Source organism: Caloenas nicobarica, chromosome 13 (genome assembly GCF_036013445.1).
Source record: "Caloenas nicobarica isolate bCalNic1 chromosome 13, bCalNic1.hap1, whole genome shotgun sequence".
Lineage (NCBI taxonomy): Eukaryota > Metazoa > Chordata > Aves > Columbiformes > Columbidae > Caloenas > Caloenas nicobarica.
The window spans coordinates 10,004,933-10,024,876 of NC_088257.1; the positions used below are offsets into that span (position 1 = coordinate 10,004,933).

General features: G+C 39.5%; 1 protein-coding gene across 4 annotated transcripts in view; it reads left to right on the plus strand.

Moving 5' to 3' along the window:
* The first annotated feature begins 614 nt into the window (after nucleotides 1-614).
* LOC135993877 (core histone macro-H2A.1) overlaps nucleotides 615-19,944 on the plus strand; it is a 47,160-nt gene continuing 27,830 nt past the window's right edge. For all 4 annotated transcript variants that reach the window (XM_065644035.1, XM_065644037.1, XM_065644036.1 and 1 more), the window contains exons 1-2: nucleotides 615-753; nucleotides 8,954-9,154. In XM_065644035.1, the coding sequence (XP_065500107.1) occupies nucleotides 8,983-9,154 (172 nt within the window). In that variant the 5' untranslated portion in view covers nucleotides 615-753; nucleotides 8,954-8,982. The remainder of the gene's footprint in view (nucleotides 754-8,953; nucleotides 9,155-19,944) is intronic.

The window sequence follows — 19,944 nt, forward strand, 5'->3', positions numbered from 1 at the left end:
CCAGCTCTCCCAGCCCAGCAAGGTGCACTCAAGGACATCGTCATCTCCCGTGTGGAAACTCCTCCGCAATCTCCATCTGGGGCCTTTAGAAAATGGCAGCCAGCCAGTTTAGTACAGCACGGGTGGAGCGTGAACGCCTCGCACCAGCGCTAACGATCCAGTCACTCGTTCTCTTCTCTCCCCAAACAAGAAACTTCATTTTCGGAGGAATGTGGCATTAACCCCCTGCTTTGTCCTCCCCGCTTGAGGAGCGAACACGCTCGTAGACAATGGCCGGGCAGGGCGCAGGGAGAGGGGGGCCGGGAGCAGCTGTGGAGGACGCAGCGCCAAGGCCCAGCCCCACGCAGGGACGCGGCCTTTCACCCGCCGGGCCGGGCGCCCGCGTGGCAGCCAGCTGCCGCGGGGGGAACCGAGCGGGCGACCGCTGAGGCGGGAGGCTCCGCACCGCTGCCAGCGGAGGGGGTGGCGGGCGAGCGGCCTCCGGGGCGCCGCTGTGGCGAGGCCCGGCCGGGAGCGCGTGGCGGCAGCGGCCCGTGGGGCGAGCGCGAGGCGGCCGCCGTGAGGGGCGGGGCCACGCGGGGAGGTGGACGCGCGTGGGGGGGGGGGAGGGATGTGACGCGAGGGCGCGCGGGGCATTGTGGGAGTTCGCCGCCAGCCGCGCCAGCCGTTCCCGTTGGCCCCGCGGAGGCAGCGGCTGCGGGAGCGGGGCCGCCGCCGGCCCACGGGAGACATCTTGCCGCCGGAGGCCGGGCTGTAAGTCGCTGCCGCGGGGCGCCCGCCTCACGCACGGCCGCCCGCTGTGTGGGGAAGGGGGGCGGCGGGGTCGCTGAGGGGCTGTGCCGCGGCGGGTGGCACCGGGCCGGGGGCAGCGAGCCGGCCGGGGTGGGCTGTGAGAAAGGGGGCGTCTTAGCACCAGCACCCCCCCCGCCCAGCCCTTCCCTGAGGAAAACCGCGGGCCCGGGCCGCGCCGGGCGGTCTGGCGGTTCAGCCTCTTCTCGTAGTGCCTCGGGTGAAGCCCGGAGATCCCCCCGCTCCCGGGGAAATGGTGGCAGCGGGGTTTTATTTCTATTGAATTTGCTTCTGGGCTCTGGCAGGGAGGCTGGAAGGGGTCCAGCCGGCGCCCCGCAGACGCGCACCCCGCACGGTGATTCCAAGGGACGGCTGCGGGTGTCGAGCCGCGGTTCCTCCTTTATGCACTCGCACGGACTCTTTTTTTTTTTTTTTTCCCCCTTTTTTTTTTTTTGTTCCTTTTTTCCACCTCGGGTCATCGGGCAGGAGAAGAAGATAATCTAGAGAGACTGCAAAAAGCGCAAGCGAGAAGCAGCAGAACGTGTTTTCAGTGCGTTTCACTTCGGGATGAAGAAACTGTGGCGTAAAAGTTACCTGCCACATGCGAGTGACTTAAAAAAAAAAAAAGGCACTTTTAAACCTGTAAGCAAAGGCTTCCAAGAGTGGTAAAATAAATGTTCAGCTAGAAATGCATCTTATTCTTTTAGAGCTGTCACTTCTTGTATAGCCTGCAATATGTCTGCCTGCAGGATTTGAACAACCCGTACAGACTGTCTCTGGGTGTGGGTGTTTCTCACGGGGGACTGCGAGTACTGCAAGATGCAGGTGAATGCGGGTTCCTAAGACTCAACGTGAGGTATATCACAGGGGTGCCCAGATTTAGACAGAAGACTGACACGTTTGTGCGTGTAGAAGACAGTCAGGGGAGCAAACTGTTTCTGTAACTTGCATTTTTCTATAATCCTTTTGTTTCCTCTGTAATCTTTAAAAGTAAGTTGCAGAAGGCCCATGAAATTGCATCTGAAGCCAGGCTAGTGTAAAACTGAGGTTGCTTCATTTATGCTGATGGGAGGAGACTGGTTGTTGAAATGTATTTGGATGAGGCTTGTTATTTATCTCTTGACCATACAAATGAACGACCATTTTTTACCCAGGACTGTGTGTGGCTGTCACTTAGCAACAGGTCTGTTGGGAACTTTGCAGATCCACTGCCTCCCTCATTCCTAAGAGCAGAAGAAATGAATGAGCTAAGGAGCAAGTGAGCAATTAATAAAAACAAGACCCAGGTTCTCATGCACAAGCCAGAGTTAAAAGATTTAGGTGGGAACAAGGTAATTACAGTTGCTTTGAAAAATATATTTTAATGTAATGGGGTATGGGAGATCTTGTATCAAGTGGTCTCTAGAAAACTACCCAATGTGTTTTGTTTGTTTGTTTTTAAGTGTTCTGAAAGAAAGGAATTGCATTATTGTTTACTTAGTAATGGCTGCAGGTTATTTTGCTGTGTTACGTGTTGTAACCTTTCACACTGAAATCTTCTAGGCCACTTGGGTTCCTGAAGAGTAACTTTGTTTTGTTTTGTGTAAGGCATACCCTTCTAATTGCCAGTAAAGCCAAATGTTGACAGTATAGATTAAGCCATAACTGATCTAAAAACTAGTAGTAAGATTAGAATTTGGCCTAATGACAGTAATATAGGAAGAGTGCTTAAGCACTGCTTATTTTTTAAATCAGCATTAGCAAAAAGAAAAATCCACTGCTGCAAACTTAGTCTTAAAAGAAATCAGTATGTTTAAATTTGTCCTTAGAGGTTGCCTGGTTCTGCAGGTAAAATCCAATACACAGCAATGAGCTTTGATTCTCTTGATAAGGTAGGTGATATAGTCATATTCCTGAAGAATGGTCAAAATCTTGTTCTCTCAAAGAAATTCAGAACTATTTTTGTACAGCTCTGTCAACCGGGATCAAGGCCTGTTGTCTGTTCTGCATAGAAGGCGGTCCTGCACAAGCAAGGTTATCAAGTAGAGATGAAGGAGCAAGAATCTAGAATTGATGCCACAAGAGGCAAAAAAGAGTCTCCAGGGACCTTTGGAAAAGAGACTGTTGACACAGTGGGCAATGCAGCGAGTGTTATGTTTTGGCAGCTTGGTGCTTCCTAGAGGTAAAATGGGAAAAGAAACATGCAGCGTCTGTGGAAGGAACACAGTGCTTGCTCGCTTCTCAGGTAAAGAGGCTGTAGTCACAGAAAGAGTTACAGTTCCTGACCCAGACCATCCCTAAAGAGAGGGTGGGCAGGATTCATCTTGTGGTCCTTGCTCCAGGAGTGATGCTGGAATCACGCCATTCATGGCCTTCTCAGTGAGTTGAGTTCTTGCACTCCCTTCCCTCAGCAGTATAGCATCTATCATAGATTTCCTTCTACATCTGGATTTTGCCTTGGAAACATCCACGTGAATTCTTGATTGCATTTTTGCTTCCACAAATGTCAAGGGGCAAAAAAGTTTTTGAAATGTTCTTTACAACAGTTTTTCTGAACGCTCAGTTTGTAAGTGGTCCAGTGATTTAAGGTCCTGTGTCAGATTTACCTAGTATACAAAAAGCTGTAATGCACAAATGGGCTTGAGTTCATGCTAGTACTCCTAGCAGTGGTCGGTGAAGACAGTTGTATTTACATTTTCCTGACTATTGGTGGCAGGATGCCCAGTGAAAACCGTCCTCATGCTCCCAGTGCTGTTCATAGTGGAGATTTGCAAATTAAGGGGATATTTGTTTCAGGGTTTCAGACCCATTGTGGGTGGGAGGGACTTTTTGCTGGTTGAATACAATTGTACAACAATGTTTTCTTTTGCACACAGATTTTGTGAAAATGTTAGTCTTCTTTTTCCCATCCTTTGCATTATCACTGTGGGGATTTTAGTCTTCTTAATGTTCAATAGGAAGTACACCTGTTGGGCATTCCTGGATGAGAAATGTTCATTGGTTTTCCAAGTGAAAGTAAACATATGTTTGGTGCTGCCTTTTCAGATGAGAAATTAACATAGTACTGGAATGACTGTTTCATAATCGGTTTTACTCCTGTTTCAGACCACAAAGAGTTACTGCTTTGATAAAGCACTTAAACTAAAATTTGAAATCGCATCAGATCAAACAGTAACTGATTAGCTCTTCTTTTATTACTGTTGTACTGAGGAGCCACAGTCACAGACTGAGACGTTGTTGTGCTAGGCAAGTAATATTAGAGACCATTTTATAGCGACTATAAACAGTGTATTTTATAAATATGCCAGACTAGTTTGTGAATAGCCAAGAACAGAGCAAGTTAGTTGTCAAAGCAAATTCAAATGCACGTTTTCAAAAAGAGTTCAGTGAGTGGCTATTATTGTAGTACATAAATAGATTTAAGAGAGAATGGCAGCACTTACATTGTTAATCTTTTGAAACAATGGAAAGAAAATAGCATTGCAGTTAATCTCTTGTGACACAAAAATGAACTTTCCAGCTTAGTCTTTGTACTGGAAAGAAGAGAAAAGTAATTACTAAATCTTAGTATTTATCTTGTAGTAATGATCTCCTGATGTTATAACATAGATCTAAATTTAATCATCTGTTTGCTGAGTGCAGTTAATACATCAGTGTAAACCTATGATCAGAACAGTCCCTGCCTGACAGCAGTAGCATACATAGTAATTTGTTAAGTCCTTAAGAATCAGTACCTGAAAACTATTAATAGCAGGGGCTTTTATTCCTATTGTTTGATGAAAGTGTCAAATTGACTGAGCTAATGAAGTACTGGTATTTGGAAATTAGGTATCACTTTACCAGGATGTGCAGGCTGTACTTTCAGAATTGTGTGATGTTAAACCTTTCAGGAAAACTGATGCCTATGTGCATTACAGGAAGATGGTATTTGAAAGTGTGGTTTAGCAGAGGATCTATCTTCACACAGAAAAATATGGCTAACCAGATTTACTACAGGCAATTTCAAATAGAAAAATATTACTTATGTTGATTTCATTGCTACACCTTAGTATTATTTTTTTTTCTTAGAAAAAGTATTTATGGCTTGCAAAGATGTGACAGTGGAGGAGCCTTGTAGCTTGAATCTTTGCAATGAGCCCAAATAATATACCATCAAATTCTCATTTCTGTGACTTTTGAGATCTTAGAAAGCAGTCTGAATCTTGCTACAGTCTTTAAGGGTTTTCACAGGGCTATGAATCAGGTGCTAAATTCTGCGACTAGTGCAATTTGTGTCCAAGTACAGAAGAGCCACTGAAGAATATAGCATTAAATTGGATTCAAAGTCAAAGGTGGACTTATCTAAGTTGGCTTCTCAGTGATATCCCCTGATTATCACAGTGATAATTTTTGGAACTGTCACATTGAAACTAGATCATTTGATTGTCAGATCTTTGAAGACTTTGCAATGTATTTGTTAAAGTTTCTTAGTAATTCCATTGCAAAGACAAAGGAAAGGAGTGGTCCATTGACTGTGATTGTTGGTTGTTTTTTTTTTTTTAATTACCCTGCTCAAATCTTGTCTAAACTGTGGCACATGTGATAAGGTTCCCTTTGGTTGCTGGTTCGCAGTGACTCAGCAAACAGCTCTGGTTCATTAATATTGGCAGCATTCCAGCATTTCTGGTGTTACAAAGATAAACCATTTGAGAACATGTAAGGCATGCAGTTTTCTTGTTTTTTTGATGTTGCCATGCTCTTTACATTTAACTTCAATCTTATTTTTTTTTTCTTTTGCTGGCTGTTGCAAGTGAAATCTCTTTTCATTCTCTTTTGCTGTGGAGAGCTAGAAGTAGAGAAGAGACTTTGCGAGCTCATTGCGCCATCCCTCAGCTCAAAGACAGGACAAACACGTTCTGCAAAGTAATGGTCCTGAATCCACAATTAAGCCAGAAAAAGGTCTTCCATGCCAGGCTTCCTTTTTCTCCTTCCAAATTACATGGTTTGCAAAATCAAAAGTGGTACTTGAAACCTAATTGGAATTTCCCTCCCTCCATCCCCAACATCTAAAGATACAGTGATTTACTACATGTTGTAGGAATGGGGTCTGTAGGAATGGAAGCTGTGAAACTCATCTCTATGGTATTTCACCTTTAATCCCAAAAGCGGCAGAAGTTCTTGCTTTTTTTCAATATGCAAGCCCCTCACCTTTCTGGTTTGGGCAAAATTTTTCCTCACAAATAAAGTTACAGCTAGAAGGCTCTTTAATGTACAGTATGAGAGGATCAGGTTGATTGTGAAGATTGGTCCAGGGTTATCTTAAATATTAATGAGAGAAATGTGACCAGGAGTATAAAATAAAGGGGGGAATTAACCTGTGAAGTTTGCAGAAGTGATAAAATAAGGTTATTAAGACAGGAGAAAAAGGTACCATTTTATATATGGGTAGGTGTTAACTGCAGATGACAGGAGGCTTGGAGGTATTAAGTAGAAAATAGTATGTTAAAGGGAAGGAACATCTGAACACTAGATGAAAGAGGTTGGAAAGTAACAGCAAAGTGTTTTTCTCAAGGGTAGCGTAGGGGAGGTTGGTTCAGCGTGACTGATGAGAATTGACAGGATGTTAGCAACAAACTTAGCATTGCTTCGCATAGGTGAAGTGTATCCAGAAACAGTGATATACAGTGCCCATTTGTTTCAATATATGAAGGAACCACTTCCTGTCTCTATGATTAGTCCTTTTCTTGGAACTAAAAATGAAAGGGCAGTGAGTGCTCTTTCTTCTCTTTCTTTTACCAGCTACAGCATGGCCATCCATGTGTGTCTTCCCCTGGGATTTTTAGATTGGGTGAACTGTATTTACTGCAGCTCCTTCAAAGCCTCTTTGGCAGTAGTTCTGTATTGATACATACTTTACTCAGACTCTGATCCAAGTGGTACAGCAGCTGATGGCTCCATGACACTCTCCCAAAAAAAAACCAAAACACAAAATCAAAAAAACCAACATCAGGAAATAAGGATTTCTGTATTCTCTTCCAGCTATTCTGACTATCCCATAAACTCATAAGCCAGATGAAGTTTACTGCTTAAGGCTTGCAAGTTTTCCTTAGAAAAAATATGTTTTTCATCCTTCACCTATTGCTTAAAAAACAAAGGAATTATGGGGGAAGCTAGAAGCACTGGTATTTCTCATGCCTGCTTTCCTAGGTGTTTGGTTCAGTGAATCTCTTAACACTTGTGAGATTAAACAGTTGTAGTATTTATGAAAATGGATTATGAACTATGAAAATAATTTCTGGCAGAAAGTCCATAGCCAACTCAAAGGCACACCCAGCCTTCCTTCAAACAAAGCCAGAGCTAAGTTGCTGACAAAATGCAATTAAATGGAAAGTTTTTGAAATCAGTTGTGAGCTCCTGTTAGGCAGTTTCTCAAAGCAAGAAAATTGACTTCTGTCCTCTTCTTAGCAGAATAATAGTTGTTACAGAGCTGAGTTCACAGCAGAGGAAGGGGGAAGGAACACTTTTGATGGCTTCCCTCTTCCAAAGTTTTCTGTCTGTTTTTTGACATGAGTTTAGTAAATATAGTGTGACTTTCATCTGAACTAATAAGATGAGATTATTTAATTTACCTTTAACAAGCAGTAAGCCCTTTGCATTTATTTTACTTAATGTGCTGTACAAGTATAGACTCCTTGATGAATGGAGTGTGGAAGTGGAAAGAAAATATTTGAGACTCATGTTTCTTTAGTTATCCTCAGTAGACTTCATTTGATAGTTATGTAGTCTGAATCTCAGTGACTCATTGAGATTTAAAAGACTGAAGGACATGTCAGCACAGAACAGAAGTTGCAAAACTTAGAAGTGAGCTTGGTGAACCTGTTTTGCCTAATTCTGAGCCCGACTAATCATTGCGGATTCAGATGTATGGCAAATACAGTTAGGCTCATAAGAACGAATTCAGAATAAACGAGAGAAAAAAAGGGAAACAGAACTGGTGTGATGGGAAAGGAGGTTTAAAGAGGCTTCGTTGTGGGGTGTATAAACACACCAGTGAATTTGCATTTGTGTTAGTTAGGATTTGTGCAGCAAGGAAAGCACTAGGATATTCAGAGGTGCGTGTGTGTCACTGGTGCATTCGGCCGGTTTCCCTGGAGGTCAGACGTGCGGGAGGGAGGGAGGGGGAGATGGGGACAGTCTCCTTTCCTTAGAGTTCATTTCAAAACCCAGTGCATTGCCTAAACCGTCAAAGATGCCTTGAGAGCCTGCAAAGCCTCCACCTCTTTGGATTTGTCAGCTTCTATTTACAGCCTGAGCAGAAATCAAAGAGAGAAAAAAAATATGCTTGACAGCTGTATCAGCAGTAGGTTTCTTCACTGAGATAAACCAAGATACAGTTGTCAGATATCTGCTGGGTGTTCAGACCACTGTTACATTAAGGAAAAGTGGCAGATTGAAGTTCATCACATTCCTAGAGGGTGTGTAGAAGGATTACAGTCTTTGATGTTGAGATAGCTGATTTGTGGTACGTTCAAATCTCAAGGGGTTAATTTCAAATCTTTCTAAAAATAGAACATTTAGTGTACAGGAGGTGTGTTTTGCTATGCGTAGGTGTTTGTTCTGTAAATTCACACATGCTTGAAGATCTAGTTCTTTAAGGAAGGTGAATGCCCTTTATGAAACCTTTAGTGGATGCAGTTTTTCCTAGTTAGGAGCATAGTTATTAGTGAGTGTTACAGTCCTATCACAGTTGCCCAAATGCCCAGTCAAGATTTTTTCCCAGAGAGCAGAGGGATGTATCAGTCTCCTTGCAGGAAGCATTCTCTGCTTTAATGCAGCAGCTCTACTCTACTCTATTTCACATTAGGTAGTTATCACACTTAGTTCCATTAATGGTACTGGATTTGATCTGTTAGGAATTTCAGAAATGTAATTCCAACGCAGATTTAAATGAAATTAGTTCTCTGGCTTATATATTTACTGTATAAAATCATGCCAAGATTACAATGGCAAGTAAGCATTCTGTTTAAAATTATTTTAGATTCTTTTTTTATGTATCTACAAAGGTGACATTAAGCACCTTAATGCATTGCCTACTCCAAAATACTGATCTGTCTTAAAATCCAGTATATGGTGTTATGACATCAGTCCTTATTGATAACGTGTTATCTTTTTTTTTTTTTTTTTTTTTTCTCTCCTTTATATATAGAGTGCTGTTCCAGACCCAGTGCAGACAAAATGTCCAGCAGGGGTGGAAAGAAGAAGTCAACCAAGACTTCCCGCTCTGCAAAGGCTGGGGTCATATTCCCTGTTGGAAGAATGCTACGTTACATTAAGAAAGGCCACCCAAAGTACAGAATTGGTGTTGGTGCTCCTGTGTACATGGCTGCTGTACTGGAATATCTGACTGGTAGGTTTTGCTGAACAGTGTGAAATAGCAGCAGTGAAAGTAATAATACAAACTGAATTTGCACAGGAGGAAAAAAAAAAAAAAGGAAAAAGATGCTCTGATTTATAGATGACTAAAAAAGTTATAGCTGAAGTAAGTGCTATGCTGGTCACACATCTAAGCCAAAAATCAAGGTACCTCCACCTCTACTTCACAGCTTTGATGGCTTTTGTGCATTCCAGCACTGGGTTTGCTTTGACCTGCTGTAAACACACTTCTTCCAAGTAGGCAGGCAGAAGAATTCCTACTAACCTCAATGCGTATGGACTGAGCCTTCAGTGTTGCAGTCCTGCCTGTTCCAGTTTTGTGCTTTATGGCTTTGTTTGGGTTATAATTGTCTGTGAAGCATATACATTCCTTTTAGAGAGCTTCTCAGTGTTTACACAGGACTGAGATTGCTTACAGCATTGTTTAAACAATTTTGTTCAATTTGCAGATTATTTTTGAGACTGCATATGTTGTGTGCAATTTGTTTGGTTGAGTCTGTGTATAAATGCACACTCTGTTCATCTGCCCCAGATCAACATAGCTTATTTCCTTACATTTGTCATGCTTTCTCTGTTCCCGTCATCACATCACAATGAGAACACCTTAAATAATTATCTCATCCTCACAGTACCTTCTTGGAGGACAGAAGTATTATTTTTCTTCCATTTAGAAAGAAGTTTCAAAGGAAAAAAATGCTTTGCCCAAAGACAAACTAGACGTGCAAGTAAAGAACATTACATAGCAGTTCTCCTCTCAAGCGAGATTCAAAATATTGCCAAGTTTACCCCACAGACAGCATTACAAAAGTAGTCTTCTCGTGGAAAATAAACCCCAGCTATAATTGCATCAACAGACGGGCTTTTCACAATATTGGTTTACTTAATATTTTTTAAAAATAGATAAGAATAAACCACCAGTTCAGTCACATTTGTGTGGCCAGACTGATTTACAAGCATATCCCTGTAAGCTGGGTATCTAGGAGAAACCACAAGTGCTAGAGGGATTAGTGTGGAGAAACAGGTTCTATTAGCGTGACTAAGGAAAAGCTTGCATTGGATCTCATTTCTCCTAGCAGTGTTTCTTTTTACAATGCATCTGCTTGTGTCTGTGTTCTGGTTCCAGCAGGTTTGAGTGTTTCAAGGGACAGTAGTCTTTAAGCTATAATAGTGAGCTGAGTCTCCAAGGAAGAGATACAGTTCATTCTTTCTTTGACTTAAGCACAAAGTAGCAAAGCATGTGGTTTAACTTTGCTGAGAGTATTTAAAACCGAAGTGACCTAGCTGTTGAGACAATTTTAGATACACCTTAAAACGGATATTGACTTTGAAGAACAGAAATAGACCGATTTTTTTTTTTTAATGTTTTTTTCTGTAGAGTCTCTTCTTCCTCTAAAGATGAAGATTGGTAAAATCAGAGAATAATTAATAGAGTGCCTGTTTTCTGTAAAGTATTTGTATTACATAATTTTTCTCAGCCATTAAATATCCCTTTTTTATCTTTACTTGTTCATGTTCATAGTTGTCTTTATTTGGGCCTTTTCTTTAAAAGAATGCTTTTGAACTTCATAGATGGCGTTAAAAAAATTAACATTTCCTTCAGCTAGGTTCCTGCTTACACCAATAACAACTCAAATAAAATTCTTCTTAAGGTGAAGGATGCTTTGAATGCTGCCCTTTTAAAGAAACAGAACAATAACACATGAGCTTAAGGCACTGCTAATGAGCAGCACATGTTATTGGTTAACTGTTTGATTTAAAGTGTTTACTGAGGCAGTGATGTTTTAGGTAGCTAAGAACAGGCTGGGGAAATAAAGGTGTTTCTTTAACTGCTGTGCATCCTGGGAAACTGAGGAGATTAACAACGACAAAAAATTGCACACATTGCTTCTTTAGGAAAAAGAAAAAGGGAGGAGGGAAGGAGAGTTGAAGGAAAAGTACCTTCTTTTTTCTTCCTTTAAATATTTTTAAGCTGCGAGTTTGTTTGTTTGTTTTTTCCTCTGAAGGCTAGGTAGATAGTTCTAGCATCCTGTATCTTGGGATTTTCTTTCATTCTTCTACATAGTCGCGTCTCAAAAGCACAGATGATCTTTCCTTACTGAGTTAGTGATAGTTTTATGTTTTATGACTCTCTCAGTCTGGTGGGGTTTTTTTTCCCCATTCTCTTTCTGTAAGTTTTTCACACCCTATATAGTGTAATTCTTTAGCCTTTTAATGCTCAATATGTTTTCTGAACTTCAGGTCATTCATCTTTTTGCAGTATGATTCGACAACACTTCCTTGAAATGGGATGCCTGCAGATTTTTGGTGTGTGTTCTTTTTACTTCTTGGCAGTTATTGCTTCACAAAACCAGAGAAATGCTGACGTTTCTCCAGGAGAGTTTTTAAAGATGCTCATGTCGGCACATGATCTGAGACTAAATCAAAGCATTTCAGCCATTTCAAAATAAAAGCAGGAATGTGACATAACAGGAAGGAGACCATGTGAAGTGGCATGCTAATAAGTTGGCTAAATCAAAAAAGCAATCCTGTGCATCCAGGAAGGACAGAGAAACGTAAAATATCAAAAGCAGTTGCAGGAAAGAACTTCAGAAAAGACTAGGACGGGAAATGACAGAGACGTGACCTAATAGAAAGAAACCTTCTAAGGTTTGAAAACTAGTTCATGTGTGTGCAGAATATGGCACTGACTTTAATCCTTTAGAAGATGAGGTGCTAAATTTTGCTGGCCTTTGCTAAAGTTTAACTCTGATGTAAATCTGACATTAGCCTATAATATGCTCAGATCTGGGATTTTGATTTGGTTCAGTTTGAGATTTGAACTTCCTTAATTCTTCCAGCTGTTAGACTTGGAGTTCTCTTCTGGATCGATCTGTAGTTATGCCTTTATCTGCTTTATACTCTGAAGGTAACTTACTGTTACAATATATGTAGTACTACTCATCAAAAAGTAAAATTATGCATTCTATAATTTCTTGTAGTATGTGGGCCCATTTATAATTTAAGCACTTCTTCAGTCTGTGCCCGATGAAGTGCTTTTCAAACTACATTTATGTTGTTCTTACACTTTTGCATTAGCATGTTTATACACAGTACAGCTCTGCCAGCAGGAACATGCATTGGTTTAGCACACAGGAGTTAGTCTGGCTGCTTCGGTTGCTTTGAACTAAAAACTGTGTGTCTTTGCTGTGCTGCTTTTCAGTCCCTTGGCTTCAGACAACTTCTTCTACAGGAACTGCCTGGAATACATCTTGCCTGTGTTGCCTGTTCTGGTAGCTTTAAAAATAATAATAATAAACCTACTGTATTATTAGATGTACAATTTGTCTTCTGGTCTTCAGCTAATAAAGTGTTTTTCCTTATCTTACATTTCAAATACTCAATATATAGACAGGTTCTACAGTGAGTATTATCCTTCTCTTATTTCTTTACTGAAGGTTCTTGATACCTATGAATAATATTACAAATTAATTCTCTCATCAGCACACCCAGTGTATGCAGTTTGGTTTCTTAAGCAAGCCACCTGCTTATTCTTTCCTGCTTTTCAACTAAGGAAATCATGTATAATGTCCCCTATAAATAGGATGCAAGTGTGTGTTTGTGGGTGAATGTGTAGAAAGTACCTTTGAGTTCTGCTGATATTGAAGCAAGTGGATATACTTCCATTCTGTACTCTGGAGGAAGAGTGTGGGTGCTGAAGAACTCTAATGCATATTCTCATTTCTCTTCTGTCTTTGCAGCAGCATTTCATGCAGTGCTGCCTGTCTTGCAGGGAGTAGTCAGAATATTGGGATTAATTTAGGCTTATGCTGTACAACTAATTGTAAGCATTATCAACTGCTTTAAGCTGTCAAGAAGTTCAGTGTTAGTATTTCCTTTTGTCTTTTTAACTTATTGTGGCACTTCTTTTACAATGGTTCATTGCCTGTTTATCTTCCCTAATGTGTACTTCGGAAAACTCCAATCCGCTCTTTATTTTCTCTGCAAAGTAGTGCATCAGTATCAGTTCATGTCAAAAAACCCCCCAAAACCAAACAAACAAAAAACAAAACAAAAACAAAACAAACACAACAAAAACAAAAAAACCAAACAAACAAAAAACCAAACCGAACAAACAAAAACCCCACCACAACAAAACCAAAAAACAAAAACCAACTAGGTCAGTTAAGAGAATGGCCAGAGACTTCATTTGGGCATTGCAGCTGCTCTGATGAAGTTGTGTGGTTTGTATTTGTCAGAACTGGTCCAGCCATACATGTAATCAGGTATGTTCCCTTCAGATATATAGCTTGCAAAGTTATAATATAGTCCAAACTTTCTTACTAACTGAAAAAGACGCTCCTTTGTCCTCAAAAAGTAGAAATCTCTTGAGTATATTTAAAGGCAGCAAGAACCAGGCCTGCAAGTGATTTCAGCTCTCCCTGGCCCCCATCGTTTTCTCTGCACTGTAAATAATTTTCAATTGCCAAAATGTCATAGCAAATGAGGAGAAGGAGAAGTTTATAAAACAGCAGGAGAACAGGAATACAGAAGAAATGAGACTTTGATTTATGTTTGTTCTGTACATACTGAAGTAAGGTAGGAGAAAATGTTAAATGTCTGTTTTCTCCATTAGATTTTTTTTTTTTTTTTCTCCTTACCTGGATTTTTATTGCCCATTGTGTACTGTTGATCATGTATTTTGTTAAAATGTAAAGCACCTTTGGAATCCCACAGTTAGAATTGCATCTGGGGCATTCTGGTGCTTACCTGACTTTTTGTTTTCAGGGTTTCTGATGTCACCAGAATTCCTTAATGGAGGTTCATGTGCTGGAGCTCAGTTCGTTGCATTTCCATCTTGGTTAATTTTCGATGTGGAAAACTTTCTTAAGTCAGCTGCTGATTGGCTGCAAATTGAAAGTCCTTCCCAAATGCAGTAAGTTTAGCTGCTCACTTCAGCGGCTCACTTTCCAACATGCAAGCTGATCAACTTGAACCGCTGCTCACCTCTTTTGTTCTCCTTGCTGCTGAAAATTTTTACAGGGTCACAGAGGAGAACAGTGATTTGCCCTATTTGACAAAGCAGATGTACTGCTGAACTTCTGCTTGCAGGCAGAGGGATAGCTCAGAGGTCCACAGTGAAAAAGCATTAGGTTAAAAGTAGATTCAAGTTCCAGGCACTCTGAGAATACCATAAATAATGGCCCTTAGGGAGTAATGAAATTTAAGAAGAGAAATAATTAAAAGTATCTTTTTGATACTGTTGAAATGTGCACTCACTACCAAGATACATTTCTTTTATTTGAACAGGCAGTTTTAGAAACACTAATCCTTGTTATGGTGGTGTGCCACAAACTGTCCCCCGAAAGAGGTTTAAAATAAATTAGGGGCTTGTCACAATTTAAAATTACTGTACTTGCAAGTGCCTCTTTAAATTTAAAACTTTGCATTGTTATCAACTGAATGACCAGCTTTCTTTCTGAACTTATAAATGCATGAATTGGTGGAATTTAGTTGATCTTGGAGTGCAAAAAGCTAAGTTGATACAAAATTACTTACCTGATTAGGATCCTAATGTGTACTTAAAGCTACAGAGATCAGACTCAATGAAAAACAATAAAAGCGAAAGCATTTTCTCATAATAAACGCCATAACAGTGCATACCTATATGCCAGTATATACACTTATTTCGGAGAGGTAAATATGCATCAGAATTTGCATTGTGATGTGTGTCACATTCGGATAGCATACAAAATGCTGGACTGGATTGGTTTGATTTTTTTATATCATAGTCACAGAATTATTTTATCTCTTTAAAATGTTAAATTTTAGTTATATTTTAATATCCTTAGAGCTAGAATTAAATGCTTTTAATTCTAGCAACAGTCATTACATCTATTTATTTGGCTAAGTTGCAACAAAGTAAAGATATTTGGCTAAGTTGAACGAAGTAATGACTTCTATAAATTGCTGTTCAATTTAATATTGGTATCACCCTTCGTTTTGAAGAACGGAGTTTAAGTGAAGTGTAAAACAAAAATATAGCTGATTTTGCTACACATTTTTTCCTACCCTTATCTTTGTTTTGACTTATATCTCTCATTGAGAACAACAGACGGCATCCTTTCCTCAGATGTTCTCAGACTTGAAGTTCTAACATCAAGTATCGTAAGCATGCTTTTTTCCCCTTGTCTTTTTTCCATAAGGATTATTTAAGAATACCCATGTTCAGATCACACTGTATGTTTGGTCTTCAGTTTTTTTTCCAGAGTGCATTTATCCCTGAATTTCTTTCAGGGATGAAATTCCATGTGGATTCTTAGGTGCAGTCAGATGAAATGCGTCATCCTCAATATAAACTTCATTGGGGAAAAATACATTTATCATCAGTAGATGGTTGGCACCTGCCACTTCTGTTATGTTTGGAAATGCAAATTCCTAACATGTGCCTGCAAAGGCCAGAAACTGATTACAATATTTTTGAAACAAACAGGAGGTACTTTTGCTCCAAATCGCAAAAATATCTGTGATGTTGTGAGGCTTGTTACTGCAAGATGTTATGGATACCAAACCATTCTGAACGGTTTCAGAAAACAATTAGACATTTGCATAGAAATAAAACCCACTGGGGGACTAAACACAAAGATGGCAGTTCTAAGTTGGGAAACCACTAAGCTGCACGTGGCTGGAATCAGAGGGAATGTTCTGGAAAAAAATAGCGTTTTAATTTTGCCTGTTCTTTTAATCTTCCTGAGCATCTGCTCTTGGGCACTGGCTGGGGACAGGATATCGGGCTAGATGTATTTTTTTGCTCCAGTGGAGTTATAGCTAATCCATATGCTCACCTACCACAGAACACTCAAAGTAATAGAATTTTTTACATGCTTTGTTCTCCAGACATAGGTTTAAAAAAAAAAAAAAGTATTTGTCTACAGATACTTGTATTTATTATGGCTTCAATTTTTACCTTAATACAAAAAGACTTGATGTTGGGAAAAGGCTTTGAGACAACAGCAATTTAATGTCATAATATTTTCAGTAACAAATATTGAATCCCACTTTCCTCACTGTCAGAGGCAGTATCTAATAGAACCATTATCGCCATCTGCCAGATCATTGAAATGGGTACACTACAAAAATGAGAGCAGAGCATATATGGTTTACATTACCTTTGGTCATTGTTTAGTAAAGTTTTTGATGGTGACTTGTACGCCTTGCTTCTCTTTGTAGGGGCAGGAGTACGCACACCCTTGACACATATTTCCATTTCCTCTTTGAAGCCCAGGCTTTGGAGCCGCTTCAGTAAAATCCAAAGTTTCAATATGAACTCCTATTGTCTCTTTCTTTTGTTAATAATGCGATTAATGTTCACTGAGTTTCAGTAGATGATTGGCACCTGCCACTTCTATAACGTTTGGAAATACAAATTTCTAACGTGTGGCTGCAAAGGCCAGAAACTAAGTTAGGACCAGGTGTTAAGACATGAGCAGTCTCCTGCAGACCATAACAGCCCGGCCAAAGCATACATGCTGCACTTGATTGAGTAACGTCTGGCAGCGGTGATATTAATCATGTTTGAGTGCATTTCTAAAACATGTAAACTGTTAGGAGGAATGGCAAAGTGTAAACTGCTAGGTAGAGGAAGCTCCACTGTGAAAAAAGAAAAAAGGTTAATTTGAGTTGGATCAGGATTCTTCAAATCAGCGGAGGCTATTGCTTTTTAAATTAGTATCTGGGATGTGACTGTTGTAATAAATAACATTTGAGCTTAAATTCACTTTCAGGTTTCCCTGAAAAGTAAACTTACATACCTTTTACAGATTGATAGTAAACCACGACATTTTAAAAATTAGGAAGTTAAATAATGTTGGATCTCTTACCAAAAAAAAAGGGAGGGAAGTGGTATTAAAGTGTCAAGAAGAGCTGAAAAGAAGTGTGAGACAGATCAGAAGGCTCTAAGTGGAGGTGGCTTTTGTGGCCTCAACTTGAGTTTTATGTAAACAGCAGTCTGTCATCTGCCTCACAGAAATGCAAAACTTATAATAACTTGGCAAAGTGAACAGTATCTCCTTTAAGGGGCCCAGTTTTGATACAGCTCAGACACTAAAGACTGAGTGGTTTGAGGTTTTTTTATCATATCTTAAGAGAATGATTGCTCTGTAGAGAGTTGAGGTTTCATTAAGGCTTGTTCAAAGCAGTAACTTTTCTTGAATTGATTTTCACTGCATCAAATTTCCATGACTTTGAACCAAGGCTGAGAACTGTTTTATTGGAATGCATAAGAGGGAAAGTGGTGTTAAATGATTCTACCTTCACTCTCACAACTGCAGATTCCAGGGAGATTGGGTGGAATACACGGAGAGAAGAATGCAGGAAACTCTTAACAGTCTTAGTTGATTGGGGTTGATTGGGTTAAAACCTTCCAGAATCATGTAAAATGATTCTGAAGTCAATAAAGTGCTGATGGAAGGATGATTAATTTAAAATACAATAAACAGACTCCTTGTCATGTAGTTGGCTTTGTAGGAAATACAGATTTTTCTCAGTGGAATTGTATCAACATTCGTTTTTCTTTAATTTCTGGATATTGTTCTCAATTTTCTTTTGAGCAGAGGCTTCAAGATTTTTTAGAAACCTCTGGCTTGTTCCTGTTGGAATTTGCGTGTTCAGAAACTGGCCTTGTGTCAGCATATCACCTGTTAGTTGTTAAGAATTTAATTTTCAAAGCTATGATTTCATCTCCCTGAAGGGAAGGTGGACAAAGGGATTCAATGCAACAGCAGTGTTTTAGCTTGAGATGTAAACAAAAAAAAAAGAAAAAAAAAAATGGGGGATGAACTTGGACCAGGTTGATGATTTACATTTAGAAAGTATTATAGCTCAGAATGCATGATAAGCTAAAGGCCTTGTCATTTAAGCTTTACAGCAGTTTTAGTCAGTAATGCCCAGTAATATTTTGTTTGAAAATTAGGATAAATGAACCAGAGCATTCTCCAGGAGTGGAGAAGAATGCATTTGCTTTTGTTTCCATCCAGGTCTGCAGTTGCTACTGTGCCTGCTTTGGCTTGGTCTAATTGCAATTTGTTTCATTTTAACCTTGTGCTGTGTTCTTGTTCCAAAATTTGCAAGTGTTGTGAAATGCCAAAGCAACGGTATTTAAGGCAGAGCAGTACCACTGTGAAACAGGGAAGTGCAGATAAGGAAATTAGGAACTTAGTAGGATGGCCGAGAGATAACCAGAGATTATAGAGTCTCTGTGAGTAGAGGATGAGGAACTCGATCTGAAAACTTGCTTCAGGATGAGGTTTTTGTGGAGAATTCTAAAACTTTTTGGTTGTCTTTGATTAGGAAATGCCTTGAAAACAGCTTTTCCTGTGGTCTTACGTTAGGCTTAAGTACAAAGATATACAACCTGGGTTTTTTTTTTCTCCTTTAAAAATATTTAACTGAACTTTTCAAAACCTCAGAGAAAAAATAGTTTCAGTTCAAGTGCTGAGAACAGGCTTAGACCAGTTTTCACTGCCCATACCATTTGCCTAGTTCTAAACATTGCAGAGAATCTTTTCAGTTGATATAAATGAGAACTACATTTCATAGAATCATAGTTCTATTAAATGAATTATATTAATAATTTAATAGAATTTAAATAAGTTAATTTTTAAGAGAAAATGTATTAATTTCTGAGACTTTCTCTTCCCCCCCTTAACTATTTACTTTAAAGATGAGTGAAAAGAAAAATATTGATCAAAACTAGGTCTTTGAAATAAAGTTGATGTTTTCATATTATAGTCAAACTCCTAAGGCATCCATTGCTTTTCTTGGTACATAAAAGCTGTCCATACTTGAATATATCACATGCTGCCATGGCATTCCTACATAGTTTTTTCTTTCCTAATTATATACTTCTCTCAGTTTCTTCACTAGATTGTTTTATATCTGCAGTTAAAGCAATACATCTTGTTTTGCTTTTTTTTGGAAATTATTTAAAAGCACATAAAAAGCCATTTGTGTAAATACAAAGAGTATCTCTTCATATTAAGCAAAGATTTCAATATGTAGCAGTTGAAGAGTTACACCTTCAAAAGGTTATAATATTGAATAATTTGTATATTTTCCTCATTAAAAAAAAAAGTTAGTGTTCAGTGCTTCTGTAAAGTGTGTTTCACAGTTGCCTTTTGCATGAGTGGTGGGGGTGTAATTATTCTCTGGGGGGAAATGCCTTGAGTAAATAAATGAAAGGAATGGAATAGACATTATGCAACTTGCATCCTTTTTGTGAGGCCTCATTTTTGTAAAATGGTCTTGTTTTGGTCTTCTGGCTGGGTAAATACCAGCTGAGTAAATCCTGATGTCATGGATGCTCCTAACACTTGCTTTTGCCTCAACACTGACAACCAAAGCTTTCTCTCTTGACCCTGTTCAGTTGCAGAAGTTGATTTTTGAATGTCTATTTTTTCCCACTGTTGGAAGGTCACTTTTAATAAACAGAACTCTTCAATGACTCGAATCTTTGAGCCTGTTAGAATGGCATTTCCAAACACAAGTCTGACCTAAGAATTCAGATCCAATCTCGATTTTTAAATACCTTTTCCCACCTACCACTCTTTGCAGACCCACATCTAAATCCAGAATGATTATTTTGGAGATTTGAGTCAGTTCCCTTACAGAGAGTGCCAGATTTTAATCTAATTTAAAATTGGTTCAAAACACAGATGAAACACCATTTCAATCTTTAGCATGAAGTAGCATAAAACAGATGTGAAAGTAAAGCTGGCTGCAAGCAAAATC